This window comes from Lynx rufus, unplaced genomic scaffold, assembly GCF_022079265.1.
Source record: "Lynx rufus isolate CCGP_SWC_20201006 ecotype Redwood Valley unplaced genomic scaffold, mLynRuf1.p SCAF_4, whole genome shotgun sequence".
Classification (NCBI taxonomy): Eukaryota; Metazoa; Chordata; class Mammalia; order Carnivora; family Felidae; genus Lynx; species Lynx rufus.
Window position 1 is genome coordinate 13,250,637 of NW_025814856.1, and position 27,411 is coordinate 13,278,047.

General features: G+C 52.9%; 2 protein-coding genes across 3 annotated transcripts; one reads left to right on the forward strand and one right to left on the reverse strand.

The window, feature by feature from the left end:
- Positions 1-2,954: 2,954 nt before the first annotated feature.
- FKBP8 (FKBP prolyl isomerase 8) lies at positions 2,955-12,138 on the reverse strand. 2 transcript variants are annotated; one of them, XM_047095769.1, is made up of 9 exons: positions 12,047-12,138; positions 10,345-10,667; positions 8,034-8,203; positions 7,758-7,846; positions 7,261-7,478; positions 6,429-6,601; positions 4,544-4,621; positions 3,904-4,035; positions 2,955-3,486 (listed from the first exon to the last, which is right to left on the reverse strand). In XM_047095769.1, exons 2-9 carry the CDS (start codon positions 10,640-10,642, stop codon positions 3,400-3,402), a joined length of 1,245 nt encoding a protein of 414 aa, XP_046951725.1. In that variant the 5' UTR covers positions 10,643-10,667; positions 12,047-12,138; the 3' UTR covers positions 2,955-3,399. The 2 variants fall into 2 exon arrangements, with proteins under 2 accessions (XP_046951725.1, XP_046951724.1); XM_047095768.1 differs by having other exon boundaries at positions 7,261-7,481.
- Positions 12,139-18,896: 6,758 nt separating this feature from the next.
- KXD1 (KxDL motif containing 1) lies at positions 18,897-26,893 on the forward strand. Its single transcript, XM_047096217.1, has 5 exons — positions 18,897-18,970; positions 21,751-21,872; positions 22,831-22,983; positions 24,565-24,611; positions 25,551-26,893. Exons 2-5 carry the CDS (start codon positions 21,772-21,774, stop codon positions 25,778-25,780), a joined length of 531 nt encoding a protein of 176 aa, XP_046952173.1. The 5' UTR covers positions 18,897-18,970; positions 21,751-21,771; the 3' UTR covers positions 25,781-26,893.
- Positions 26,894-27,411: the final 518 nt, after the last annotated feature.

Here is a 27,411-nt window from a genome sequence, read left to right on the forward strand (position 1 = left end):
GGTGGGGAACCAGCCCTATCTGCATGGAAAGGAGTGAAGGTGAGTTCAACCAGGAGGAAAAACAGAGGACAGGCATTCAGGGACCTAATGGTACCACGCTGGGTGACTCCAGCCAGCCCTCACCCACGCCCCAGGAGCTCGTCCTTTAAGGACGACATGTGATGGAGGCATGCAAAGGATGCTTCATCAAAGTGCTCAGGAGATGTGAGTGCCTCCCTCTCCCCCCGCCCCCCATACACACACACACACACACACACACACACACACACACACACACACAGAGCTCATTCTATCATGCTCACTTCCAATTCACAGCCCACTGTGAGCTGTACCCTTCAAGGGCAAGGCAAGGCTGAGTCATTGCCTAAGACCAAGTACACAGGAGGCACTGATACCTGTTTTCATATGAAAGAACATCCATCCTAGCTGTCCTCTGAATGTATCATGTACTGCCCAGCCGGCACACCTTTGACATGCCATGCCAGTCCTGGGAGCACTCTTTATGCCTGCTAAAGGACTCCTGTGTCTTCAGGGACACTTCAATGCCCCTCGTCCTGGACACCCTACCCCGCCCACCCCATTCACACAATTGAGGCTAAAATGACCAAAGGAATGAATATTCTAAATGTCACACTTCTGGCGATGGCATTCAAAGCCTCTCTCATTTCTGGCCATAACTTGCAGAGAGGTGTAGAATTGGCTGGGGGTCAGAGCATGGGCTCTGGAGGCAGGCTGACCTGGGCCTAATCCTGCCTATTGTTTCTTGGTGATGGGCCAGCTCCTGGACAGGAGCTGACTCTTTTCTGAGCCTCAATCTGCTCAGCTAATAATGGGCACAACCAAAAAATCCTTGGAGCAAAGGGAGCAGACACACTCAGCCAGACTCCACTGTTACTAAAAAACTAGTCTTCAAGACAGCATGGGACCCAGTGTGGGACCCACAAAGAGGACACAGAGACCCTCAGCATGGAGTAGTTGACCAGTGTGGTCAACTGATTTTTTACAAAGCTGCCGCAGTAACTCACTAGGGAAGAGAAAGTCTTCCCCACAGATGTTTCTGGAACAACTGGATAGCTATAGGGGAAAAAATGAACCTTAACTCCAACCTTACACTATATACGAACGTTCACTGAAAGTGAATTGTAGTCTCCATAGAAAAGTTGAAGCCATAAACCATTTAAAAGAAAGCCTAGGAGCGCCTGAGTGGCTCAGTGAGTTAAACATCCGACTCTTAATTTCAGCTTAGGTCATGATCTCACAGTTTGTGAGATCAAGCCCCACGTTGGGCTCTGTGCTGATAGGACAGAGCCTGCTTGGGATTCTCTCTCTCTCAAAATAAATAAATAAATAGACGTTAAACAGAAAAAAAAAAAAGCCTAAAAAAATCCCTACAAACTCGATTTAGCGAATATTGACAAAAAGCACACAGAAAGGTAGAAAAAGCTGATAAATTGGACTTCATTAAAAATATCTGGGGGCGCCTGGGTGGCGCAGTCGGTTAAGCGTCCGACTTCAGCCAGGTCACGATCTCGCGGTCCGTGAGTTCGAGCCCCGCGTCAGGCTCTGGGCTGAGGGCTCAGAGCCTGGAGCCTGTTTCCGATTCTGTGTCTCCCTCTCTCTCTGCCCCTCCCCCATTCATGCTCTGTCTCTCTCTGTCCCAAAAATAAATAAATGTTGAAAAAATATCTGCTCTAAGAAAATGAAAAGTGAGCCACAGAATGGGGAAAATATTCACAATATACTACCTGACAAAGAACTTGCCTCCAGAATGTGCGAAAAATGGACACAGCATGAGGCCGCCGTGGGTACCCGGTGGACGAGTGCCATGACAGACATGATCGCCACTTGGGAATGATGGCAGTGGTTACTCTCACAACCTCGGCCAGGAAGTCACCCTAGCCAGCCCACCATCCCACTGGCCACCCCTCAGGCCAGCTTCCCAGCCTGAGGTCAGCAAGTCTGAGGAAAGGGGGGGTGTCCTACCTGGGACTCCAGTCCCCCGAGCCTGGCCAACCCACAGCCCTTACCCCAGCACCACTCACAGAGCCCCCCTCCTGTCTGAGTACAAAGTAGAAGCCTAAGAGGGCTGAATGGCGGAAAGGAGGGTTCAAGCCACCAACAGATCGGTGTCCACAGATCTATGTCCACAGGCTTATAGAGCAAGGGCCTGGTGCAGGCAAGTTCAAGGCCTGATTGCTACCTTCTGCTGAGTGGCTGTGGCCAATGGCTTTCCCTCCTGGGCTGTAAGGGGACAGGTGCAGGACAGATCCTTAACGGTGATCTATTCCCAGAGATCTCCTTTCCTGGAGGCAGGATGAAGCCTTGAGAAGGGTCTCAGGTGCTGCACTGACAGAGGCCTGAACACTGGCTCTACCTGTTCTGGCTGTGATGGTACACAGCATTTAAAGGAGATGATCCTACAGCCTCAGATTGGGAGAAAAACTAAACAAAACCAAGAGGAGCTCCTGGAATCAACCCCAACCCCTCTCCATAGTCCCTGAGGCCCTGCAGGGTCCAGTTCTGCTGACCACACACTCTGCTCAACCTTGAACACATCAGGCTCACCCCTGCTCCAGGGCCTCTGCACTGGCCACGCTGCTACCCAGACACGGGGCTGTCAGCGTGCAGCACAGCCAGACCCCTGTGGCCACTGAAGTCTCAGCCCAGCACCCAGTTAGATCCTGCCAGGATCCCCATCTTCAGATGGGGCAACAGAGAGGACAGCAGTGGGGTAACCAGCACAGCTGGGTGTGAACTCCTGCGGAGTCCAGCTGGGTACCCGGAACACATTGCCCCACTTCTCCAGGCCTCCATTTCCCCCTGTGTAAAGCAGGTCTGCTGTGGTCTGAGAGGAGACACCCCCCGCTCTAGTCCTGCATGACCCTGGATGTGACACAGGCTGTCTCTGGCCCCGCCCCAAGTGACAGCGGAAGAAGGTACTGGAGCCAGCAGAGTGCGGGGTAGGAGGCTTTATTTCACAGAAGGGGTAGGAGGGAGAACCTGGACAGAGGGCAGCAGGCGGGGTGGGTGGGTGGTGGTGCTTGGAGAGGGACTGGGTCAGGAAAGGGCTGCCCCCAGGCCTGTTGGGAAGGAGAAACTGAAGCCGGCCTCTGCTGAGACCAAACCCAAGGGGTTGGGGGTGGGAGTGGAAATTGGGTCTGGAGGAATGAGGGCCCCCTCCCTCCGGGCTGGATATGGAGCCCGGGCCCTGCCTCAATTTCCTCCTATAGGGCCATAGTCCCTCCTGGCTCACTAGGGCCACGTGGCCCCCAAACCTCACTGCTCCCGCCCCAGAGGAGGGGGCTAGATCAGACAGGGCAGTTGACAGGGAGCCTGGGGAAGTCAGGGAGCGCGGGGTGGGGTCCACGGTGTGCGAAGGGGTGGTGGCCACCTGGGTGGTCAGTTCCTGGCAGCGATGACCACAGAGAGAGCCACGCCCCCCAGGGCAACAGCAGTCGCCCCAAACAGCCACTTCCATGGGATGGACTGTGGATAAAGGGGAGGGAAGAGAAGGCTGGAGGGTGGTCAAGACAGATACCCTGGTCTTCACCTACCAACATGGCCGAAAGAGGCCTCCCAGCAAACCACTGCTGGACAATGCCTTTCCTGCCTTCTGGCAAACTCCTACTCAAGCATCGAAACTCCCCTGTCCTAGAACACTACCCCTTCCCCTCTGGAAGAGCTATCATTCCCTGCCCTGAGCCCTCGAAATTGTGTTCCATCTCCTGCTCCAGCCCTGGCCACACAGGGCTGCGGCTTCTCTGTGTCTCCAGCATGGTCCAGCCCGGTTGACAAGGACATCAATGCTGGCAAAATGAAGAAACTCCTTCTGCGTGGTGTGCCCCACCCTTAGCCCCTACCCCTCCTCTGGGAGCATCCCTGTGCCTGCCAGCCCCAGCTCACCCAGGCACCCTTGCCAGGACACTTGGCAGGCAGCCGGCTGGGGTTGCCCAGCATTTTCCGGTACAGGGCGGTCTCTGTGCTCCGCTGGGCTGCGTGCTTCTTCACCAGTTTCGAGAGCTCTGCGTGGATCGTCTGCAAGAGGTGGGTGTCAATTGGGCGAAGAACATGCAACCTGACCATCTAAACTGGACCATCATCTCTGATGCTCTGCCTTTCTGTGGCCCCTGGTCACTTTGGACTGGGTCCACTGGGACATGGAAGTTCCACCTGCCCCTCTCTGGGCCTCAGCAAAGTAGGGGCCGGCATCTCTATCCCCCTAGGTAACCAGTGGAGGAGGCAGAGCACAAGGTGGCCAGGAGAGAGGAAGATTCCGGGAGAAAAGCTGAAGACATTGACACGGCCGCGGTTAGTGGCACCCTTGGCCTCTGGGATCCCCGTGGGGGAGGGCTGAGCCCAGACCACCTATGCAGGAGTCGTGACGGTCTCAGCCAGCTGGCTGTGGCTCTTCAGCCACCGATCCCCTGTCACTCCCCAGGCTGGAACACCATAGGGAAAACCACAGCAAGAACAAGAAGACTCCAGGATGACTTCCCAGATAGGCTGGCAGGACAAGTCCCAAGGGCATCTCCTGTCTGCTCACCTTGTTGGAAGGTTCCAGCTTCAGGGCTGCCCTCAGAATGGGGATGGCCTCACTGTACTCCCCTTGCTGGGCCAGCACCTGTGGGAGGAAACGGATGGCATCACTCCAGAACCACAACGGACCGTGGTCTTCTTCAAAAGACCCAGCCCTGCCAGGCTCCTGGCCACCCTGACTAGTCCCAAATCTATCACCAACAACCACCCCAGGGTTCCAGCCACCTTCACTCCCGAGCCCTCAGACTACACGAGTGCCCCACTAGGCGGTGTCATCCCAATCTGCTCCCACCCCTACATGTCAGTCTCAGCCTCTGCAGGAGACCTGGGTGTGGCCTCACCTCCTCCCTCGCCACCCTGGCTGGTTCAAGAAGCCAGGTGAATGTTTCCGAAGCTTTGGCTACAGTGGATGATTCAGAGCCAGCCAATGAGATCCAGCCTGAACAATGCTGGTGTCACTCAGAGACCAGATGCTAAGTGGGGAGGATGGAAGCCTTGGTCTTTTGAGGGGGTAAGAAGCAGCATCTCGGTCACGTTGAGAGGGAAACCCGTAGCAGACAGGCACAGCATCCTCACAACATTGCTAATGCCTGGATCCAGCCATGCCTGAAGCCAAGCACCCTGGCAGTTCCACAAGCTATTAATTCCTCCTCTTGCTTGAATCAGTTTGAGAACGTTCCTGTCACTACAACCAGCAGACACAAACATGCATGAGACCACATTAGCAGACAATCCCACTGCCCCCAAGAGGATTATAAACCTTTGGAAAATAGGGGCAGCATTTTCTTCCCAAGCTTCTACACAGAACTCTACACACAAGTGCTTTAAAAATGCTGGGTGGAGAAAGGCCCTGTTCATGCCTCTCATAAACGGGCTGGGTGATCCACCATTTGCTTGTATCTCAATTTCCTCCATTCACTGATAAAAGGTGCTGAACTCCCTGTCAACACACACACACGCACAGACACACACGCAGACACAGACAGACAGACAGACACACACACACACACACACACACACACACACACACATACACAAGGGCAAGGATCAACAAAAATGGGGGCGAAAGCAATTACAGTCAAATCTTCACAGGCCAAATTCATCCCTACGTTCCACAGCACTTACTGGGTACCCCCTGTGTACCTGGCCCTGTTTGCAGGGCTAGAGATTTCACACCAAGTGAGCCAGACAAAATCTCCAGCTTCTCGTAAGGGAGGTAACAGCCATAATGACACCTGTCAATGCTGACGACAACATGGAAAGCATGAAGACAGGGCAGGGGGCAGGGGTGTGTGGCCGGGAGAGCTTCCTGAGGAGATGACATCAGAGCAAAGACCTGAAGGGATCAGAGAGGGGCCCATGGGGGGGCAGGGGGGGGATCTGGGGTATGCATGTCTCAGGCAGAGGGCATAGGCTGTGCAAAGTCACTAGGGTGGGAGTAGGCCTGGCCTGGGCAGGAACAGCGAGGAAGCTGAGCAGGATGAAGAAGAGAGGCAGAAGGTGATGGCAGGGGACCAGATGACTCAGAGCCCCAAGGGCTGCAATGAGGACTTGGCTTTTATTCCGACAAAGATGGGAACCACGGAGGATTACATGCAAGGAGCAGTCACCAATAGGCTACCCCGCAGTGTCAGGGATAATAGGACCTAGGATTCAAGTCTGGCCTCGGTCAATGAATTACTGGGATTCAGGCCATACCAAAGCACCTGCCTAGGACTCAGGTTCCCCACTTGTACCCCAGAGAGCTTGGCTGGTTGATGCTTATGCCCGTCTCAAATCCAGAGTCTGGAACCAGCCCCACTGTTCTGGGCGGGGGAACCAGCCTGCCCACCTGCAGCCTATGCCCGTCTGCCCGTGGCTGGCGGTCCATCCATCTGCAGCCCACAGCTCACCTTGCCCTTGCGGAAGAGCGCCTTGATGTTGTCGGGCTGGTGCTCAAGCACGAGGCTGCAGGAGCGCAGCGCTGCACGATAGTGGTCCAGCTTCAGCTGGGAGGCTGCCAGGTTGTTCAGACACTTCACCTTCAGCTGCAGGAGCTGCTCCTCCTCCTCGAATGTCATGTCCACTGTGGGAGGACGGTGCTCAGCCACGGCAGTGGCTACCACACTGCCAGGCCCCCACCACTGCCCGTCTGCGGAGCGACGGCCGCCTTCCACTTCGGGGAAATGCGCCCCGTATGCTGTGTGACTCAGGCCAAGGCCCACTCCTTCTGTACCTCACGGCAGAGGAGCCTGGGTGGGGAGGGCCTCTGAGTATCCCCGTCACAGGAGACGGGGAAGGGGGCTCTGAGTTCCCAGTGGTGGGGCCTCCATCATCTGATCCCCCAAGCCCAGCCCCTGCCATCTGTTCCATGAGTCCTCTGGTCTCAGTTTCCCTATTTCTAACATACGCCAAGGCCAGCGCCAACCTTAGGGCGCTATCAAGGAGTCTGTAAGATGGAGGCTAGGCAACGCAAAGGCCTAACCACAGGGCACATGGATTGACACGGTCTACAGCCACCCAGGTTCCTACATACACCTGCGTCTGTAACATTCCACTGATCAGGGATACGCTGCAACTCCGGAGTGGACCCTAACCTAAAGATTAGGAATAGCTGAACATCTATCCATACTCTGGAATATTCTAGAACACTCGGAGTCTGAGGCCCTCTGTGGCAGAGGGAAGTTTCTGGCACACTAGTGGATGCCTCTGCAGGGGAATGGCAAGATTTGACCTGGCAGTCACCTTTGGCGCTAGAGGTGATGGCCTTGATGGCGAGGTCGTAGGAATTGGCAGCCAACACGAAGTCGGCCCGCTGGTAGTGGGCATTGCCACACTCCCGCTTCCGGTTGGCCAGAGCCACACGCTCCTGCCCCGTGAGCATTTCCAGGTCGGGTCCATCCACGGCAGTCTTCAGGGTCACTTCCAGGCACAGGGCCGCGTGGGGGGGGATGTATGGGCTCCTGCTGGGGGATGGGGCAAGAGCAGCACTCAGACCCAGCGGCCACTATGAACGAACCTCAGACATGCTGGTTTAGCTAGGGAGCAGGGGGGAAAGGGTTCAAGTCTTGGAGCTGGCCCCACTGTCACCCCCTCCTCAGTACACCGAAAGGGAAGTAACTTACCACCCATGAGCTACCTGACTTGGAGAGTAACTTCCCTTCCCTAAGTCTGTTTCTTTTATATAAAATTGGCAGGCAAAGGGGTCCCCCATGGGGACCCTGCTGGTGACAGGTTCTCACCTGCCCTGGGGGCCATAGCAGTACTTGGAATCAGCAGTGACCATAGCTGTCTCCCCGACATCCATGAGCGGAACGCTGAGATCCAGGGCCTGGGTGTGTAAGGGCAAGGGGTCAGGCAGGCTCAGGTGCAGAGTAGCAATGCCATGTTTGCTCCGGCCCCCCCATCTTCCGGCCCCCAAGCCCAGCCCCTGCCAGCCACCACCACCTCCCCTCCATCCCGCCTTGCCTCCTCCGCTCAACCCCAGGGCAGCTGCCAGTCCCCTCGCCCCTTCCCACCTGGATGACATCGCAGTCGCCCAGCGTGAACACCAGCTCTGGCTCTTCCTGTACCCGAGTGCCATTCTCCAGCGAAGTCTGCAGCTGCACAGTGACTACCTGGCCTTTAGCTGGGCGACTTGAGCCGGGTGGGCCCGGGACCAGCGTCTTCTTCCTTAACAGCCCATTGCCTGCCGGGGACCAGGGACGAGCAACCTGTCACTAGGCGGCTTAGATGGGTGCCTGCTCCCTGAGCACCCCTCCCCCAGCACTCAGCTGAGCCTCAAACAGCTGCTCTGCCACTTACTGGGCAGGTGATCCCATGCCTCTGGAACTGTCCCTGGCTGGACACTGGGCATTAAAGGATTAACTTAAGGGGTGATGATAATGGCCTGTCTGACCATCATCTTAAGAAAATTAAGACTCGTCCAGGGCAAAGGGCTGAGAAAAGTTGTCCTGCCCAGCATTGTCAGGCTGGCAGGGATATCCAGACTCTGGAGCCACCCCCATCTTCCTCCCCTGGTTCCAATCCAGCCCTTGATATTTGGGCCTCAATTTACCTCACCATGAAATGAGGTAGTCAGGGGGACCCCTGGAGACACCCAGTGAGCAGTTTGCTTGGTTAGCAGAGTGCCTGTGACGCCAGGCGTGTGTTCCTACCGAAGCGCCACATCGCTAAATTTAAAAGTTAAACAGAGCCAGAGGGCCTACATGCAAAAGTGCCTGTGATGGCCCCAGAGCTCATGTTTTTCTCCATGCCCCAAGCAATCACAGGAATGGCCAATGGTCACAGCCAACAGCTACTAAGCAGGCATGAGGCCGAGCACCCTTACAAACCGCAATGAAGACACCCACTGACATCCCAAGACAACCACAGGCAATCGAGGGCTTACACCTGTGGGGCCTTGTCATACTGATACTACCTACAGTCACCCATATTCTGACATTTATCTGCATTCCATAATATTCCAACCAGTCTGGAATATACCATAACTCGAAATGTACCTTAGACTAAAAGTTAAGGACAAGAAAGTTATCGATTGATATTCTGCAATATTCTAGAATGTTCCAAATTTCTGTGCTACTCCTTGACTTGTACATGCCCTACATCCAGTCTCAGAACCAATGACCTAGGGGATCCCTAGGGATCCCTGTGTCTAGAAGTTTCTGGGCACTAATGGTGGGTGTCCTGGAAGGGTTACAACCAGGCACTGCCTCTCATCGGGGTAGACTCTGGGGAAATCAAGTACCCTCTCAGGGTCTCAGTTTCCTTGTATAGAAGCCCAAATACTGACCTCAGAAAGTGGCTGGCTCAAATATAAAAGGACAAAATCAGGTTTGCGTGCAGAAGGCCAGCAGGGCAGCTCTTAATATCAGTAAAGAGCTTCCCAAATTCTAATATGGCCAAGGGGGCTGTGTGACCTTGGGCAAGCACCGCCACTTCTCTGAGCCTCAGTTTCCTCATTTGCAAAATGGGGATATGGTAGGAATTACATCACAGGGTTGTCGTGAGGATAAAATACGATGCACAGGCCTGGCACAGAACCAGTGCTCAGTAAATATTACCTGGTGTTATTTTTAGAAGTAACAATGTTTTTATCAGCAATAAAGATAGTATCAGTGACAATTCTGTATTATCGGTATCAGTGTTATTTAACACTCTTATTTTAACGTTAGTATCAACAGTGTAAAAATGATGTTTCACTAACATATTTATTAGCGGACACCGACATTATTGAATAACGCTAGATATCAGTACCAGTAGCAAAAGGTTTTCTAGTTTCCAGAGTTGTTATCATGAGGTGGGGCATATGGGTGGGTTCCCCTAGTTTCTTTCTTGCAGGACTTCTCTGAGCAGCTACAATGCTAATGCATGCTATGAGCCAGACAGAAGCATGAACAAAATGGGACGTTCCGCAGATCCATCTGACCCATGGACACATTTTCAGGAGACAGGCACTTGCCAGACAAATGCCAAAAAAAGAAGCAGTGGGGGTTGGGAGCTGCCAGCGCCTGGTGTGCTGGCTGTGTGGCTCCGGGCAGGTGACTCAGCCCCTCTGAGCCTCTGTTAGCAGCTCTGGGAAACAGGGACATAACACCAGGTGCATGTGCGTGTGTGCATGTGACAACGAAAGGGATTCTTAAACATGAAGTATCTCAACCAGTTGCCTGTGGCTGGCAATCACCGTGGTTACGTGTTTTATTTCAAACCTACTTCATAGCAGAGAAGGAAAAATGAGGCTCAGGGGAGAAGGGGGCCTAGGCCAAGGTCACTTCTGAACCTGAGCTGTCCAAGCCCTGTGGGTCAACCCAAGCCACCCCTGCTCCTTACCCAGGATGTCCAGCCACTCATCAGGGGCTGGGGCGGGCTCGGGCTCAGGCTCCATGGCGGCCAGGAATTCTCGGGCCAGGGCCCCAGGCTGCTCAGCCTCCTCCAGTGGAGGCTGCCCCACGTCTTCAAGTGGTGGCAGCTCACTCAGATCTTCCTCCTCCTCCTCCTCCTCCTCCTCCTCGCCCTCTGCGTCTTCCACCCCATCCAGCACCTCGAAGTCCTCAAGTGGTGGGACCCCAGCAGGCGGTGGGGCAGCGGGCTCAGGACCCGCGGCAGAGGGCTCAGCACAGGATGCCATGCTGCTGGGGGGACGGGAATTGGCCCTGGTGGGGGGAATGGATGGGGTAAGAATCCCACCACCCAGCCCCTCAAATTCTCCTCTGCATCCATTCGCCACGCTGCCAAACACTTGCTGTGTGACTCAGGGGCTCCAGGCCTCAATTTCCTCATCTATACTAGTGGGGAAAGAACCACCAAGCCGTGGACATCAATCAGTCCCAAACAATGTTAGCTATTATTACAGCTAATTATCTTTTAGTCTTTATAAATACCCAGAGAAGTAGGAAACATTCCCCTCCCCCATATTTTGCAGAAAAGGAAATTGAGGCCCAGAGGGGCAAAGTCATTTACCCAAGGTCACAGAGCAAGGCAACTGCAGGGGCAGAATTTGAACCTGGGGCTTATCTGATTAAATGCCCAAAGGGGGTGCTGGGATTTTTTTAGGGCGACTGAAGTCTCAGGAAGTCTATTTTTAGAGCCCAAAGGGAATTGAGTCTTCACCAGGGCTCCCTACCTTCAGCTGCCCCTTCTCCTATGGGGAGCCACCTAGAAATCCCAAGCCTTCTCTTTCCATAACCTGAACCTAATACCACTGCCCCAACACCAAAGACCCTGGCCCAAACTCTTCCCTGGGAGCCCTTTCTCCTCTTCTCAAGCCTCCAGACCATTCTCAAAGTAGCCTCCTTTACAAGAGTGATCAAGACCCCCGTGGCATTCTACAGCCTCTTCCTCGGGCCATCAACTGTCCCCTTCCCCCAGGCCCCAAGCTCGGAGCTGGTAGAGCCTAGCCATCATTCTAACCCACAGCATCCTCTCCCTAACCCTCACCTGCCTGCTCCTTCCGGTCTTTGGCCCCATATTCTGAGACCCTCCCAGCCCCTACCCCCACAATCCCCTGCGCCCGCATAGCTCGCCCTCAGCCCCCCCCCCCCCCAACCACCGCCCCCAGCCCGGGCCAGCTACCCCCACAGCCACTCAGTCGACCCGTAAACACCCTGATGTCCCCAGACGCCCCTCTCCGGATCGCATAACACTCTACGCCCTCTAGACGCCCCCGGCCCAGGCCTGGTTCTTCGTCAACCTCCCACCCAGGGCCCCAACGCTTCATGCCTCTTTGACGCCACCAGTCTGGGGCCCCCGACCCCTCGCACCCCTCGGGGGCCCAGGCCCTGCACTTCTCTGGCAGCAGCGCCCCCACCCACTCCCTTCAGCCCCATTCGGTCCCCACCCCCGGTTGCCCCCGCTCGGCCGCGCCCCCTCTAGCACTCCGACCCTCCGCTCCCCCCGCAACCGGTTCGCCTCCCCCCGCGGCCTTTGGCCCCGCCCATCGGCCCCAGCCCCCGCCGCCCCAGCACCCAGACCAGCCCAGGCCTGGGTAGCGCCCCCAGCCGGGGCAACCCTGCCGGCGCCCCGGGACACGTGCCTCCGGCTCCGGGACCCCCGCCTGGGGTCCTGCGCCCCCCTCCCCGCCCCCAGCCGCGGCTGCCGCGCCTCGGGAACCAGGCTCGGGCGCCCGGCCCCGCCCCCACCACGCCCATTGGTCGCCGCTGCTGCGACTGCAGCACCCATTGGCTCCAGCGCACATCCGTCTTGGGAGCAAGCACCACCCTCTTCCTGCTTGTTTCCGCGGGGCGTTCTTAAAGGGGCAGAGACTGCCGCACCACCCCGGACGGGGGCGGGGGCGGGGGCGAGAACCAGGACGGGGAAGAGGGCCGGGGCGGGGGCAGGGGCGGGGGTAGCAGGCGGAGGGTCTACAGACCCAAGTCTGTTCGCCAATACGCGCCGGGTTGCCTAGCGGGAATCTGCTCCCGTCTGAGCTTCGTCTTGCTCATCTGCAAAATGGGGATAAACACCCCCATCCGCGCACTATCACCTTGGGGGATTTGGGGAGGACAGCCTTAAAAGGTATTGCCTTAAAAAGCTCAGTCTTGACCATCAGGGCAGCTCTGGGACTGCTGGATAACCCACGCTGTAGCCCTAGTTACGAACGTGGTCCCAAGGTCCTGAAGGGGAGCGATCACCCAAGAGCACACAGAATTCCCCGCCTCACCCTCGCGTGGTCTGTGTAATCCCCTGAAGGTTGCCTTTTGCATACAGAAGGAATTCAATTAGTGGCTAGGTGAGCGACTGAGCAACCAGGTCCGCTGGAAGGAGTTTCTCCTCCCTGCACCCTCTGCTAGAGGGTGATAAGGTACCCATGGCTTTGGGAGAAGGTGGCAGTGTCGATTAGATGGATTTTTATGGATCTTGTTTTTTTTTGGGGGGGGGGCGCTTACTCTTCCTTCGCTCTATTTTATTTCCTTCCCGGGGTTTACTCATTTACAGAACGATCTTACATCTTTTGCTTCCCTCCTCTTATCCTGTTTTGCTCCGTTCTGGAAAGAATTTTGCCTGTTTTGTCCCCACCGCATCCATGAATACCTAGAACCTATGGGAGTTCAATTGATGAATGAATAATTGAATGAATGAATGGATGAATGAATGAATCACTGGCTATTGGAGGTAGCTAACACCGGAGGAGGTAACAGGCTTTTGTAGGTAACTAAGGTCAGATTGTAGCTCCTTGCGAGGTCACCTCCTACAGGAAGCTTTCCCTGACCTCCCCAAGGCAAGGCCTGGTTGGCTGTCCTCTTAGCATGATGAACCTCTGCTTCCGAACTGATTTTATGTCTGTGCCATTATCTGACTTACCTCTGCCTTGCCCACTATATTAGAAAACTCTCAAAGCCTTGGAATTGTCTACTGTTTGCCATTGTTTTAGCGCTGGGGCCTACACAGTGACTGGCACAAAAGGAGAGGGGGTGAGGGGAATTCAGGAAAATCATTGTGGTTGGGAGGAAGGCAGGCTAGCCAGCCTCAGAGGTGCTAGGCTAGTGAGGATATGTAAGAAATTTCCTGGGAAAGAACATCAAATAAACTCTGGGCCAGTGGTGGTTTTGAGGGACTTGGACTTTTCCCTGTCCACCTCTGAACCTCAGTGTTTTCATCTGCCCAATGGAGTCTCTTACCCATCCAGCTTCACCTCTGTTATAAAGGCTGGAAGAACTGTAATAAACAATGAGGGGTGGGGCACCTGGGTGGTTCAATCGGTTGAGCGTCTGACTAGCTCAGGTCATGATCTCTCGAAGTTCACAAGTTCCAGCCCTGCCTCCGGCTGTGTGTTGACGGCTCAGAGCCTGGAGCCTGCTTTGGATTCTGTGTCTCCCTCTCTGCCCCTCCCCTGCTCACACTCTGTTTCTGTTTCTCTCTTGAAAATAAACATTAAAAAAAAATTTTTTTTTAATAAATAAATAAACAACGAGGGGTGCCTGGGTGGCTCAGTGAGTTAATCAACCAACTCTTGATTTCCACTCAGGTCATAATCTCACGGTTCATGACATCGAGCCCCACATCAGGCTCTGCGCTAACAGTGTGGAGCCTGCTAGGGATTCTCTCTCTCCCTCTCTCTCTCTCTGCCCCTCTCCTGTGAGCACACACTCTGTCTCAAATTTTAAAAAACACAGGGGCGCCTGGGTGGCTCAGTCGGTTAGGCATCCGACTTCGGCTCAGGTCATGATCTCGCGGTCCATGAGTTTGAGCCCCGCGTCGGGCTCTGTGCTGACAGCTCAGAGCCTGGAGCCTGTTTCGGATTCTGTGTCTCCCTCTCTCTCTGCCCCTCCCCCGTTCATGCTAAGTTAAATATAAACTGAGAACAGCAACTGATACAATAACAATAATAATGGCTGACAGCACAGGTGAAGGGAAACACTTTACATGTATTTAATCCTCACATCAGCCTTATGAGACAAATACATACCCTAATATTTGGAGGCCGTGTCATGTACTGCATCATGTTGCAATGTCAGTTCCCTGGTGAACTGGACTTTTTATTGTTATGATGTGCCCCTCTTTATCTCAATGCTTCTTGCCTTAGGGTGGGCTTTGTCTGATATTAAGATGGCACGCTTGTTCTCTTTTGGTTCACTTTTAATTTTTGTTTGTTTGTTTAAAGTAGGCTTCACACCCAGCGTGGAGCTCAATGCGAGGCTTGAACTCATGACCCTGAGATCAAGACCTAAGCTGACATCAGTAGTCGGACTCTTAACTGACTAAGGCACCTGGGTGCCTCCAGCTCTTTTTTTTTTTTTTAAGGTTATTTATTTATTTTGAGAGAGAGAGAGAAGTGGGAGGGTAGGGACAGAGAGAGAGGAAGAGAGAGAGAGAGAGAGAGAGAGAGAGAGAGAGAGAGAGAGAAACCCAAACAGTCTCCATGCTGTCAGCACAGAGACCGATGCAGGGCTTGATCTCAAGAACCGTGAGATTGTGACCTGAGCAGAGATCAAGAGTCAGATGCTTAACTGTTTGAGCCACCCAGAGCCCCTCTTTTTTTTTTTTTATTGGCTCATTAAAATTTTTTTTTAATGTTTATTTATTTTTGAGAGAGAGACAGAGCACAAGCAGGGGAGGGGCAGAGAGAGAGAGGGAGACACAGAGCCCAATGCAGGGCTCAAACCCACGAACCCTGAGATCATGACCTGAGCCTGAAGTCAGACACTTAACCAACTGAGCCACCCAGGCACTCCATTGGCTCAGTTTTTAAATGCTCCATCCTTTTGCAACCTTTACCTTTCACCTTTCTGTATCCTTATGTTGTACATGTGTCTCTTATAAGCAGCACAGAATTGGGTTTTGCTTTTTGATCTAGTCTGCCTGTCTTTGTCTTTTAACTGGGGCATTTGGCCTATTTACATTCAATGTAATTATAGACCTTTTTGGACTTAAATTTGACTTCCTGTGTGTTTTCTCTCTGACCCACCTGCTCCGTGCTCCTTTTCTCTTTCCTTTATGGCCTTTCTTAGGATAGGATGCATGTTTTTTTGGTAAGACTATCTTCGTCTTACAGATGGGGAAACTGAGGCACAGAGACAGTAGTTACCTTGTTTAAGGTCACAGGGATGAAAAACAATATAGGCCAGGTCTCTTCCCCTGTTGAGTTTCTATTCCACCTCCGGAGGTGGATATTGCACAATGATGCAAGTAAGTATCTAATTGCAGCTGTGATAAGCACGAAGTAGGAAATAAAACTAAAAAAGTGGCAGAGAGACGCTTCCAGTCCCTAGACTGTGGCGTCCCCTCAACAATGTCCCCATCACTGGATTGACTGTTCTCATCACTTTTCACCCTCTCCCTTGGACACACACAGGGGTTAAATATTTTCTTGTCTCTGATCCACTGTGCACCAAACATTTGGGGCCAACCAAGTCCCTTTTAGCCTTGACTTGTAGCTTCTATCCCTGCCAGTACCCTCATAAAGGTTTCCTGGCTTCTAACAGAGCCCAAGATACCCATTAAAAAGGTTGGTTTCTCCAGCCTGGGCCTTTTCCGCTGCAGCCTGCAGACAGAGCCATGGTTCTCAGCAACCCCAACCCAGGCTCTTCTCTTAGTACTGGTTGCTGCCTGGCTCACAGAACTCCACAGTTCTTAGAGAAATCAAATCTACACTCTGTGATTCTCTCAGCCCTGAACGATTGTCAACACCTAGAAAACTCCTAATCCTATCTCAAAACCCCATCCAGATGTACCTGCTTCCTTGCCTCCGAATGAGTCCTCATACCGCACTCCTCAGGTTCCTCCAAGTTTAAGTCTCTCCTCTCTATAGTCCTGCATTATTCTCCTTGGTATTGGCATTGTCTGTGTCTGATACTGTCTCCTTTCATCCTCCAGGGCTAGGCAGGGATTGAATACTCTTTGGATCTCCAGAATATGGGCCACACCCAGAGGAAGTGCCTAGAGGGTTTACTGAACAATTTTTAAAACTGCTGAACTAAATATATAAGAATCCTGATCCTCATTAACTTTTCAGGGAATGAAGGCAGCAGAATGTGGGAGTAAAAAGTTTGCCGTCAGTTTACTGAGGGCTTATAGTGGGCCCAGCCTTATTGTAAGGAAGTAATCTGTATGATTTTACAAGGCTAAGCCATTTGCCCAAGTCCACTCGGCTAGGATGTGACAGAGCTGGAATTAGAACTCAGATATGTCCAAATTCAGGGCTCTAAAAGAGTCCTTTATGTACCCAAAGGCATGTACGTATCTTCCAAGGTTTCAACAACCTTAAGAGGCAGATGCTATGATCACTCAGTTAACAAACTGAGACCTAGAAAAATTAGATCTATAATGTGTAACAATACACATAAGACTGCAGTAATTAGCGATAATTAATTGCTAACGTTTATTGAGCCAGTACTATTTGCCCTGTTTTGTTCATGCATTTAACTTGAATTATCTCACTTAAAGTGCATCTTTGTATCAGTGTGAGTGAATTCATGGTTTTCAGTATATTAAAAAGGAGACAGATATAGAAGGAAATATAAATGTATATGCATTGGTTAGCATATATATCTCCTAACTCTTATTGCTGAGGGGGTCTTTGAGCAATGATACTCCAATAGCAGTGAGCACACACCTAGCACCCAGATCGTGGTTTCTCAATACCATTCTCCAAGAAAAGGAACCAGGATCCCTAGAGAAATGGCATGGAACATCTTGTAGTACTAAAGTAAGGAAGTGCTCAGAGAAAGATGGAGACATTAAAAGAACATAGAAGTTACAAAGGAGCAGCAAAGTAAATAATAGAAATTAATTATTGGGGCACCTGGCTGGTTCAGTCAGTGGAGCATGTGACTCTTGATTTCAGGGTCATGAGTTCAAGTCCCACATTGGGTGTGTGCCTACTTAAAAAAAAAAAAGAAAGAAAAAAGAAATTAATTGTAACCCACAGAATAGAATAAATAGTCATGAGTTCATGGTGATATAAATACATGAATAAATGGGGTGCCTGGTTGGCTCAGTTGGTGGAGCATGTGACTCTTGAGCTTGGGGTTGTAAGTTCAAGCCCTGTGTTGGGTGTGGAGATTACTTAAAAATAAAATCTTAAAAAAAATTTTTTTTTAAACATTTATTCATTTTAGAGAGAGCCTGAGCAGGGGGAGGGGCAGAGAGAGAGGAAGACACAGAATTTGAAGCAGGCTCCAGGCTCTGAGCTGTCAGCACATAGCCTGATGCTAGGCTCGAACTCATAAGCCCTGAGATCATAACCTGAGCTGAAGTCGGACACAACCTAGTGAGCAACCCAGGCGCCCCTAAAATCTTTTTTTTTTTTTAAAGTTTAGTTATTTACCTTGAGAGAGAAAGAGAGGCAGAGAGAGGAGAGAGAGAATCCCAAGCAGGCTGTGCACTGTCAGGGCAGAGCCCTATTGGGGGATTGAACTCACCAACTGCAAGATTATGACCCGAGCTGAAGTCAAGAGTCAGATGCCTAACCAACTGAGCCACCCAGGCGCCGCCCCCCCCCCCAAATAATAAATAAATACTTGAATAAGTGCATAACTAGTGAAGAATGGACAGCTCTTGTTTACAATAGAATTCCAAATAATAATTAAACTAGTAAGTAGAAAATAACCATAGTAATTGTTGCTGGCAAGAGCCATGGATGGGTGCAAAAACTAGTGGGTGAAAATATATTAAAAAAAAAAAAAGCGCTAGGGTATTTGCGCTATGTATCTCCCCGTAAGATACTTATTGCAAAGAGAAAAATGGTAACTTAACAGTTGAGAAACTGACAGACATTGCTTAAGCAAGTAAGCAAAGTCAACATCACCAGTAGTGAGACACATCAATATCCTGTGACGCCAGACATGACGCATCGAGACGGCTATAACATCGCTTCTGCGGGAATCCTGCCCAAAGTGAGAAACTTCAGTCTAATTATGAGGAAATATTGGACAAACCCATATTGATGAGTAGTCTAGAAAACCAGCACTCTTCAAAAATACTAAGGTCATAAATGATTAGGAAAGACTGAGGAACTGTCCCAGAGTGGAGACTAAGGAGATACACTTAAACATAATGTGGGATCCTGGACCAGAAAAAGGTCACCAAAAGCAGAGCAGGGATTTTTGAACTGGATGAATCTGATTTCCCACCTAGGAAGCAGGATGCCTGGGTCTGGGTCAACTACAGGCCACTTGAGCATCGCATGACTTTGAGGGCGTCCCTGCCGCTCAACTTCAGTCTCAACACCTACAAAGTAGGACGCCTTTTAGACACCCCCAACCCCTTCCGGCTGCTGGGCATCTCGGGCCTTGGAAACTACGCAGGCGTCAGAGGGACGGCTTGATTGGCTATTCGTTGTGACGCACTTGCTAACTGTAGCAGCGCCTAAGCCCCACCCCTTCCTGCCGCGACTCCTAGCACGCATATCGGCTCCGGGCACGTCGCCTATACGCGCGGTTGCACGCGTGTTGCGTGGTGACGTCGTGGCGGCACGGGCGCCATCCCGGAAGCGCGAGCAAGGCCGCCAGATGTGCAGGTGCTGCTGCCACCGACGCCGGGGCCGAGTTCGGGGTGGGGCTGGGAATGCCGGGGCCGCTGGGGAGCCGGGCCGGGTCGGGCGCGGCCCCCGGGCTGTTGCGGGGTGGGGCGCGCCGCTGGCCACATCTGGGCACTCCCCCTGCCTACAGGCCTCAGTTTCCCCGTCCGCGCAATGTGTGCGCCGGCGGCGCCACGGGCCGATTCCGGAGCCAGGGCGCCGGAGCCGGGGCTGCTTGTGTGCAGTCTGCAGTGTCACCTGGAACCGGGCGTTGCAGTCTTTGGGCCTCAGTTTCCCCGCTTTGCAGGGGCGGGGCGTGAGGGGATAGGCGAGTCCCGCCTCTCTCGCGGGTTTTGCTAAGCTTGGGCCGCCAAATTAAATTCTGTTAAATACTGGGTGGAATCGTGGCTCCTCCGCCTTGCCGTGTGACCTTGGGTAACTGAGCCAACCCCTGTGAGCCTTAGTTGCCCTTGGAGATGATAGTGTTTGCTTCATAGGGATGATTGGGGATAAAATGAAGTGCTGTACAAGTGTTGGCTCCTGTTCTTGGAAGGACCAGGGAGCCCCTTGCTACAATGCTGATTCCCTGGCCCCGCCCTAGGACTTCATACTCCCCATGGAGAAGCAGACTGCTTCGAACCCAGCTCGTTATCACTATCACAGACGGCGCTGTGAGATTCTGATTCTTTATTACTCCCATTGTCTGGATGAGAAAACTCAGGGAGGTGCGGTGACCCTCCCAAGGTCACACAGCCTCCTTTTCTGCGTGTTTCCCTCATAAGTAATATTTGGAGCAGAGACCAGAGCCCGTGCTAGGTCATTTCTACTCTGTTTGTGGGCCAGACTAGCTGTTAGGGAAGTTTTCCTGAGGCAGGGGAGCGTGCCTTGAATCAGCCCTCACATCTGGGAGCCAGAGACTGGAAAGAGCCCCTTGAAGCAGAACCATTTTACACAGGTCCAAATCTTGTGCCCTGCCGAGCACTAGCTGTGGGCTTCCTGACACACGACTCTGCCCTTTGGGCCCAAGTGTCCTCATTATACTTGATTATGCTTCTTTGGAAACGTGGATAGTGGATACTGTGGGTGTTGGTACCTGGCACATAGTAGGAATTCAATAAACCTAGTGATTATCTGGTGGGGGGGGGGCGGATTTCACCAGGTGTGGCAGCTTATTTCCAGAAGGCACGTAGGGGCTGCAAATAGATAAGTCTTGGCCTCCATGGTGTTTGAGGGAAGAAAAGTATTAGCTGTTAATATTTGTAAATGAGGTAATTTTACACACACATAAAAGTCCACATTTCTGAGGGTTTTTTTTTTTTTTTCCTGGAAAAATTCAGAAGTCTGGTAGTAGTCAGTTACTGTAAGAAGCCGCTGTCCTGGCAGAGGTGGATACTGAACACCCGTTCAGATTCACACTCGTGGGTCCTGCAGACTGGACATTTGAGTTGTGACTCGGGTTTACTGAGTATGTGACAATGGTCCAGTTTCTCAGTTTCTGAGTCTCCGTTTTCCTAATATGTAAGTAAGGGTAACAGTTCCCGGTGTATAAAGTTAGTGCATTGGTTAGCATACAGTAAGTGCTCAATAAAGAGGAGAGTGGATTAAGGGCTCTGAAAGCCCTTTGTGATTCTGCATGTGAATCTCAACCAATTGCAAATGGGCCTTTCTGTCAGCAGTTAAATATGTGGACCCCAGAGCCAAGCTATGTCAAGATTCTGGGTTTTACCTGACACCCCCGCCCCTGAGGGTGAGTGCCGAACCTGTGGCCCTTCCTGCCCTGGCAGGGTCCAGGAGGCCCCCCACCTGTCATGATGGTCATCTACCTAGCCACACAGCCGTCTGGGTTGCTGGGGCCCGTAGCCTGGCTGAAATTCTTGGCTTTAATTTGCTAATAAAACCCTAGAGTCAGAGCGGAGTTTGAAAGCTTCTGGTTGCCTCCACCAAGCTAAGTTCTGGTGACCCCTTGCTGTGAACCGGTTTCTGGGCTGGGCTCTGGAGGCCTTTGCTCTCTTGAAGCTGACATTGCTTTGGTAGCGACGGACAAAAAAGTCAAATGATTACTAAGATAATTTCAGGAAGAGATGAGTCGATGGATAAAATAAGGCGAAGTGCTTATAAAAGTGATCAGAGTCGGGGCGCCTGGGTGGCGCAGTCGGTTAAGCGTCCGACTTCAGCCAGGTCACGATCTCGCGGTCCGGGAGTTCGAGCCCCGCGTCGGGCTCTGGGCTGATGGCTCAGAGCCTGGAGCCTGTTTCCGATTCTGTGTCTCCCTCTCTCTCTGCCCCTCCCCCGTTCATGCTCTGTCTCTCTCTGTCCCAAAAATAAAAATAAACGTTGAAAAAAAAAAATTAAAAAAAAAAAAAAAGTGATCAGAGTCGAGAGGAGGGGCAGTCATCACAGGAGAAAAGATACTGGAGGTGGTGATGATTTGAGGGGGCAGTCATGTATGTGAGGACGGCAGGTGCAAAAACCCTATGGTGGGATGAGCAAAGTTGGGGGGATGTAGGAAGAGGCTGGCAAATCTGTGCAGGTGGAAGGTGGCCGTGGCCTTGGGCACATGGAGAGTGGGGGCCACAGAGGTCGGTGGGTCATGGGATTCTGATGTGCTTGGGTGCAATTTACAAATATGTCCTCCCAACACCCCTGGATTCTCAGGATGACAAAGCTGAGGCTCAGGTGGCATGACCAACTCATGGCCCGCGTTCCCAGCCCCTCCTTTCTGTCCCAGCAACCCCACTGCCTAGTGCAGACTGAAGACTCTTTTGCCTTGCCTGTTTTAGGCAGCGGAGGAGGAGGAAGAGATGGACCCCCCGGACTCGGCCTCGAGGGTCTTCTGCAGCCGCATCCTAAGCATGGTGAATACAGACGACGTCAATGCTATCATCCTGGCTCAGAAGAACATGTGAGTGGTAGCCAAGGGCTGTGGGCCCCAGGCGTGGGAAGGAATCCACTCGCTGGCCAGCATTCTTGCCCTGTCTGCCCTTACCCTGGGCCCACACTGGTGATAAAATGAAGGAAATGAGCAAATCTGCCGGCTGGCTCCAAAGTAAATTCCTTCCTGGCCTGGAGGCGAGGCCTTGGCACAGGAAGCAGGGCTTTGGGATGGTTTCGCAGCTGTGGATGGCTTGGCAGGGGCTGTAGCAGCTCCTATCCCAAGGCCCGGGGTGGGCTGTTGGGGGAATAGGAAGGGGCTGCGGGAGGGGATTTAAGGAAGCCAGTGAGCTAATCTCCTGTTGGGAATCTAGTCTCTCGCAGCCCAGGCTGTCTCTGCAGAGGACCTGTGGTCTTTCGGAGGGGCTGTCAACACCTTTGCCCTCCTTAAGGGCTTGGCACTGTGACCGATTCCAGCCTGCTCTGTGGGGAAGAGAGGCTTACACAATCTTGGGATCGAAGCACAGCCTCCTGTGGCTTTATTTTTGTGTATTTAAGCCAAAGGCTCTTCCTTCCATTTATGACACAGCAGCGACCTGATACCCTTCCATTTCTCTCCACCTGTGACAGGGGTACTGGGTTTGTCTGGGTCAGATTTAGGCCTGGCCTGGTGAACTCCCAGAATGAGGGGAGACAAAACCAGACACACACCATGGCCCCATGGTGTCAGGGCTGGGCCAGGGGAATAACCTGGGTCTAGGGACTCAGGGGAGTCAGAGTCTGCTTGAGGGAGGGTTTATGCATGAGAAGGATGTACTTGGGTAGGGTTTTGAAGGTTGAGTAGGAGTTCGTTAGATGGCTCAAACAGCAGGTAGAGTTCTACATGGCAAGGAAGCAACACATGCAAAGGTCACGAAGCAGGAAAGGGCCTAGCACGATCAGTTTGTAGGGCATGGTTTGCAGGGCTGGTGCCTTCTCTTTGCTGCCAGGCTGGACCGCTTTGAGAAGACCAATGAGATGCTGTTGAATTTCAACAACCTGTCAAGCGCCCGCCTGCAGCAAATGAGCGAGCGCTTCCTGCACCACACAAGGACCCTGGTGGAGATGAAGCGGGACCTGGACAGCATCTTCCGCAGGATCAGGTGGGTCCCCAGCCTCTCCAGCTTCTGCCTCCCCCTCAGGTTTCTCCCCTCTTCAATGAGGATCATCCACTCTGCAAAACAGAGATTCTGCTAATTTGTTCTTTGAGGCTTCATCGCTCACTTAGCGTCTGAGAAGATCTGAAGTTTGGGATAAAAAAATCTTGAAGTTTCGGGATTTAGATTTTATTTATCTTTCAATAACTGCAACGTAGTACCAGATGCAGGATGCAAAAGGCAGGCAAGTGCAGACAGTGAAAGGCAAGTCTCTGGTCCTCCAGCCCCCGGCCCAGGTCTTCTCTCAAAAGGCATCTGAGGTTGCCAGTTTTGGTGGGTCTTTTCTGAGCTGTTTTCTGTGAGGACAGAGAAGAATGACGTTCAGGTCCCTAAGCACGTAGAATGCTCAGCGCAGCACCCAGAGCCTGCATCACTGTGGCCACATGCCTGGGCCTGGAACTAGCCAGAGCTGCAGCTGTATTTCCAGCTGACAGCACCACTTACTCTGTCCTGGGGGCAGCCCCACCCACTGGCAGACTCAGGAACAGAACATCATAAGACAGGCCAATTAAATCCCGTATAAAAACACATATTTTCTGAGGTGTCTCATCAGGCTGGTTGCCCAGGCGTGGTTTTGGGGGTGAGCAGGAACCCCAAGTGTTGGCATCTTTTGTGCATATCTGTATCACCCAGGAAGGGGATAGTTGTGTCTGCCCAGTTGCCTCGTGGGTGGGGACCCAGCAACGGTGGTGCTTCTGGTGGGGACTGGGTCACCACAGTCAAGGATGAGACTCCACCCCCCGAAGACCCCTTTGTTATTCTCTGTAAAGGTGACTTCATTACTTTTTTTTTTTTTAATGCTTATTTATTTTTGACAGACAGAGCATGAGCGGGGGAGGGGCAGAGAGAGAGAGGGAGGCACAGAATCCGAAGCAGGCTCCAGGCTCTGAGCTGTCAGCACAGAGCCCCATGCGGGGCTCGAACCCACGAACCGTGAGATCATGACCTGAGCCGAAGCTGGGCTCTCAACCGACTGAGCCACCCAGGCGCCCCGGTGACTTCATTACTTTAGGAAGAAAGGAAAAACAGCTGATTAAAAATGAAGGAGGCGTTTCTCTGTGAACGTCAGTTCAATGTATGCAAGTACTCAGTGTCTGGGGTGTGCATAATCACTCCTGGCCCCCACACAGACACTGTCATCCTAGTGGTGGGGGACAGGATGGGACAAGTCACCCAGAGGAGCGACAGCTGAGGAAGGGGTGAGGAAGCCTCCTGGAGGGTTATCTGGGCAGGGAAGGACTAGACCTAAGAAAGGCATTGCAGATAGAGGGCCTAGCCAGACCCAGCACGGAGGACACGCACAAGCTCTTGACAGCTGAGCAGCTGCCATCTATCCTAGGGCTGGGAGGTCCGCAGGGCTGAGCACATGGGCCTCCTTCCAGCCCAGGAGCAGAGTGACAAGCAGTAAAGAGTTGGGGGGAGTTCCCATCCCCCACCCACCTGGAACTGCAAGGGTTCCTGGCGTGCACCAGGCCCAGCCTGTCTGCTTGGCAGGTTCAGCCCTGTATGCCTTCCCTTCCCCTGCAGGACGCTGAAAGGGAAGCTGGCCAGGCAGCACCCGGAGGCCTTCAGCCGTAAGTGTCACCCAGGGCTCCTGTGCCCCACGTCTGGCCTCTGCACCCACGGATGCCAGCACCCTCACCCCAGGTCTGGCTTCTGGAAGTTCACCTCAGGGGCTGACACTGAGCCCAGGTCCTGGTGGGCTGTAGATCTAGAGAGACTTGGAGCAGGGGGCAGGGGCATGGGTGCTTGGCCGGTCTTGGCAATCTGTAGAGCAGGTGCTGGGACTAGGATCCCCTCCCTGGGGGAGGTTACACAGGGGAATGTGGATAAGAACAATGACAGTCCTTGCCCAAGTGGATGTAGTGTAGCTCTATGAGCTAGGCTCTTACCTCCAACCACCCATGAGAGTTGGGGCTGTGAGTATGCCATTTCATACAGGGGGAAACTGTAGCCCTAAGGAGCAGTGACTTCTCAGAGGAAGTGCAGCACCCCCTATGCTGACTCTCAGTTTACCCCCTCTGCCAAACGGGCCAACATCTCCCTACCTCAGGGCTGCTAACGACCATAGGCACAAAGGCAGTGCTGTCAGTAGATTGCCTTAGTCAGTAGAGCATGCGGCTCTTGATCTTGGGGTTTGAATTCAAGCCCCCTGTTGAATGTAGTGCTTACTTCAAAAACAGCAAAAACCAAACAAGGCAATGCTATCATCAGGCTTGCTTTGTTTATAGAGCAGAATGCTGAGGCAAGGGTAGTGAGAGGCTTGGCCCTGGCAACACAGGAGGGCAGAGCTAGGCTCAGGCCTGTGTTGGCCTGACTCCCGAGAACCTGGGTCCTTATACCCTGAAGGGAAACCTCTCCTCTGCCTGGGCCTCAGTTTCCTCCTCTGTAAAATGGGCCAAGTTAGGCCCCACGGGGTGGCAGGGGAGCTGTTAGGGGTCATAGGCCCAGTGAATCCCTCATCACGGTGCCCGCCACAGTGACTAAGCCAACTCCTGGCCTCCTTCCCCCAGACATCCCAGAAGCATCCCTCCTGGAGGACGAGGATGAAGATCCCATACCACCCAGCACCACGACCACCATTGCCACCTCAGAACAGAGCACGGGCTCATGTGACACCAGCCCTGACACTGTCTCACCCTCCCTCAGTCCTGGCTTCGAGGACCTTTCCCATGTCCGGTCCAGCTCTCCTGCCATCAATGGCCGCAGCCAGACGGACGATGAGGAGACACCGGGGGAGTAACCCTACTCCCTGGCGCCCCGAGGGGTCTCAGGGAAGTGGCAGCTCTCCCCAGGTGTCTGAGGTGGCAGTACGTAGCCCTGCCTGGAGATCAACAGCTTTGCCACCCTGTTCTGTCACCCAGGGCTCCTGGGGGACAAGACTCCCTCCAGGGGTGTGGAGTTCCTGGGGGGTCTATCATTCCCAATTCCTCCTCACTGAGAACATCTGTCTTCTGCAGACCCCTCTGCCAGGCCAGGGGATGACCAGCTCAGCTGGAGTTATGGGCTGGGCATAAGGGAGCTTTTCCAGAGCCAGGCTTGAGGTCTGCTCTAAACATCTAAAGGCTCCCAGAGACCAGAGCCAGAAGGCCCCTGCCCCGATGCCCTGGTCAAGACCACCTCAAAGTGGATCAGCACTGTCATGTCTGAGTTCACCCCAACCCATCCCTGTACCTACTAATTCTGGTCTCCCTGCCCTTTCCTCCAACAAAAGTATTGAATGCTGTCTCTAGTTGGTATGTCAAGGAGGCTTCTGAAACAGTTGTAGAAGGCTCAAGATGGAGGCGGGCCATTCAGCTGCAAGCCTGATGAGGTCTGTGTTTCTCTGGCCAGAGGTGTGAACCCTCAGGGCCCAGCAGGCCTCTCCCAGGACCTCCATGGAGCAAGCTGAGCCACCTTAGAAAACAGAGTTAAATGGAATATTTTTGTACCCGATGTTTACAGATGCTGTTGGGAAGTTATCAATAAAAAGACTCTGTTACTAAAAAGGGAAGGGTGTACTTAGCGGTGGCTTCCTTCCATCCTTGGGCCCAGGATGCCATAAGGGGGATAAGTGCAGGACGTGAGACAGGAGGGGTATATGGACGGCCAGGCACCACTGAGGTAGAGACGTGGCTGCTCTTGGTGGCAGTGTCCAGTGGTAGCAACCGTAATAACCCAGGTTCCTATCACTACCTATGTACTCACACGTGCCGGTTCCCTTATCTCTGAGTAACTTCTCCAGATCGGTCTCAGGATGGACTCCTCAGGGAGGCAGGCCGGGTCCCTTTCCCCATTAGACACTGTGTAGAGTTCCCTGTAGAGTTCTTTTAAGCACTTAAAAATTACGTTATTAAAGACATCTTCCTAGATCCAAGAGTGTGTGCTTTTGCCTGTTAATAGGGGGCGCTGGTAAGTGTTCAAGGAAATAAAGAGGAACCCTGCCAAACCTACACGTAACTTCTCAGTCCTCACCCTTCCCGTTCCTGGCACTGTTTAGCCATCCACGACTCCTTGGCCCTAACAGAAGTCCTCTTTGGCCCCAAACTGACCCTGGGTGGCACCCCATTTTGAGTGAGTACATCAGCTTCACCTTCCCTCACTGCTCTTATAGGCGCCGCCTTGAAATTCCTCCAGGCACAGTGGCTAGAAAGTGTTCAAATATCTAACTCCTTGGTGATAGGTGGATCCCGAGGGTTTCGGCACGTCCCACCCCTGTGCCGCCTACCACCTTCCCGTCCTGAGCCCTGAGTCCCGGACCCGTTGACCCTCTGCTTAATTCCTTCGCTTTAGCACAAATTGTCTCCTCTACTCTTGTCAACAAGCATTCCCCGAGTGACCGTTACGTGGAGTTTTTAGCCAACTGAGAGACAACCTGGAAAGGTGAGGCCGTCC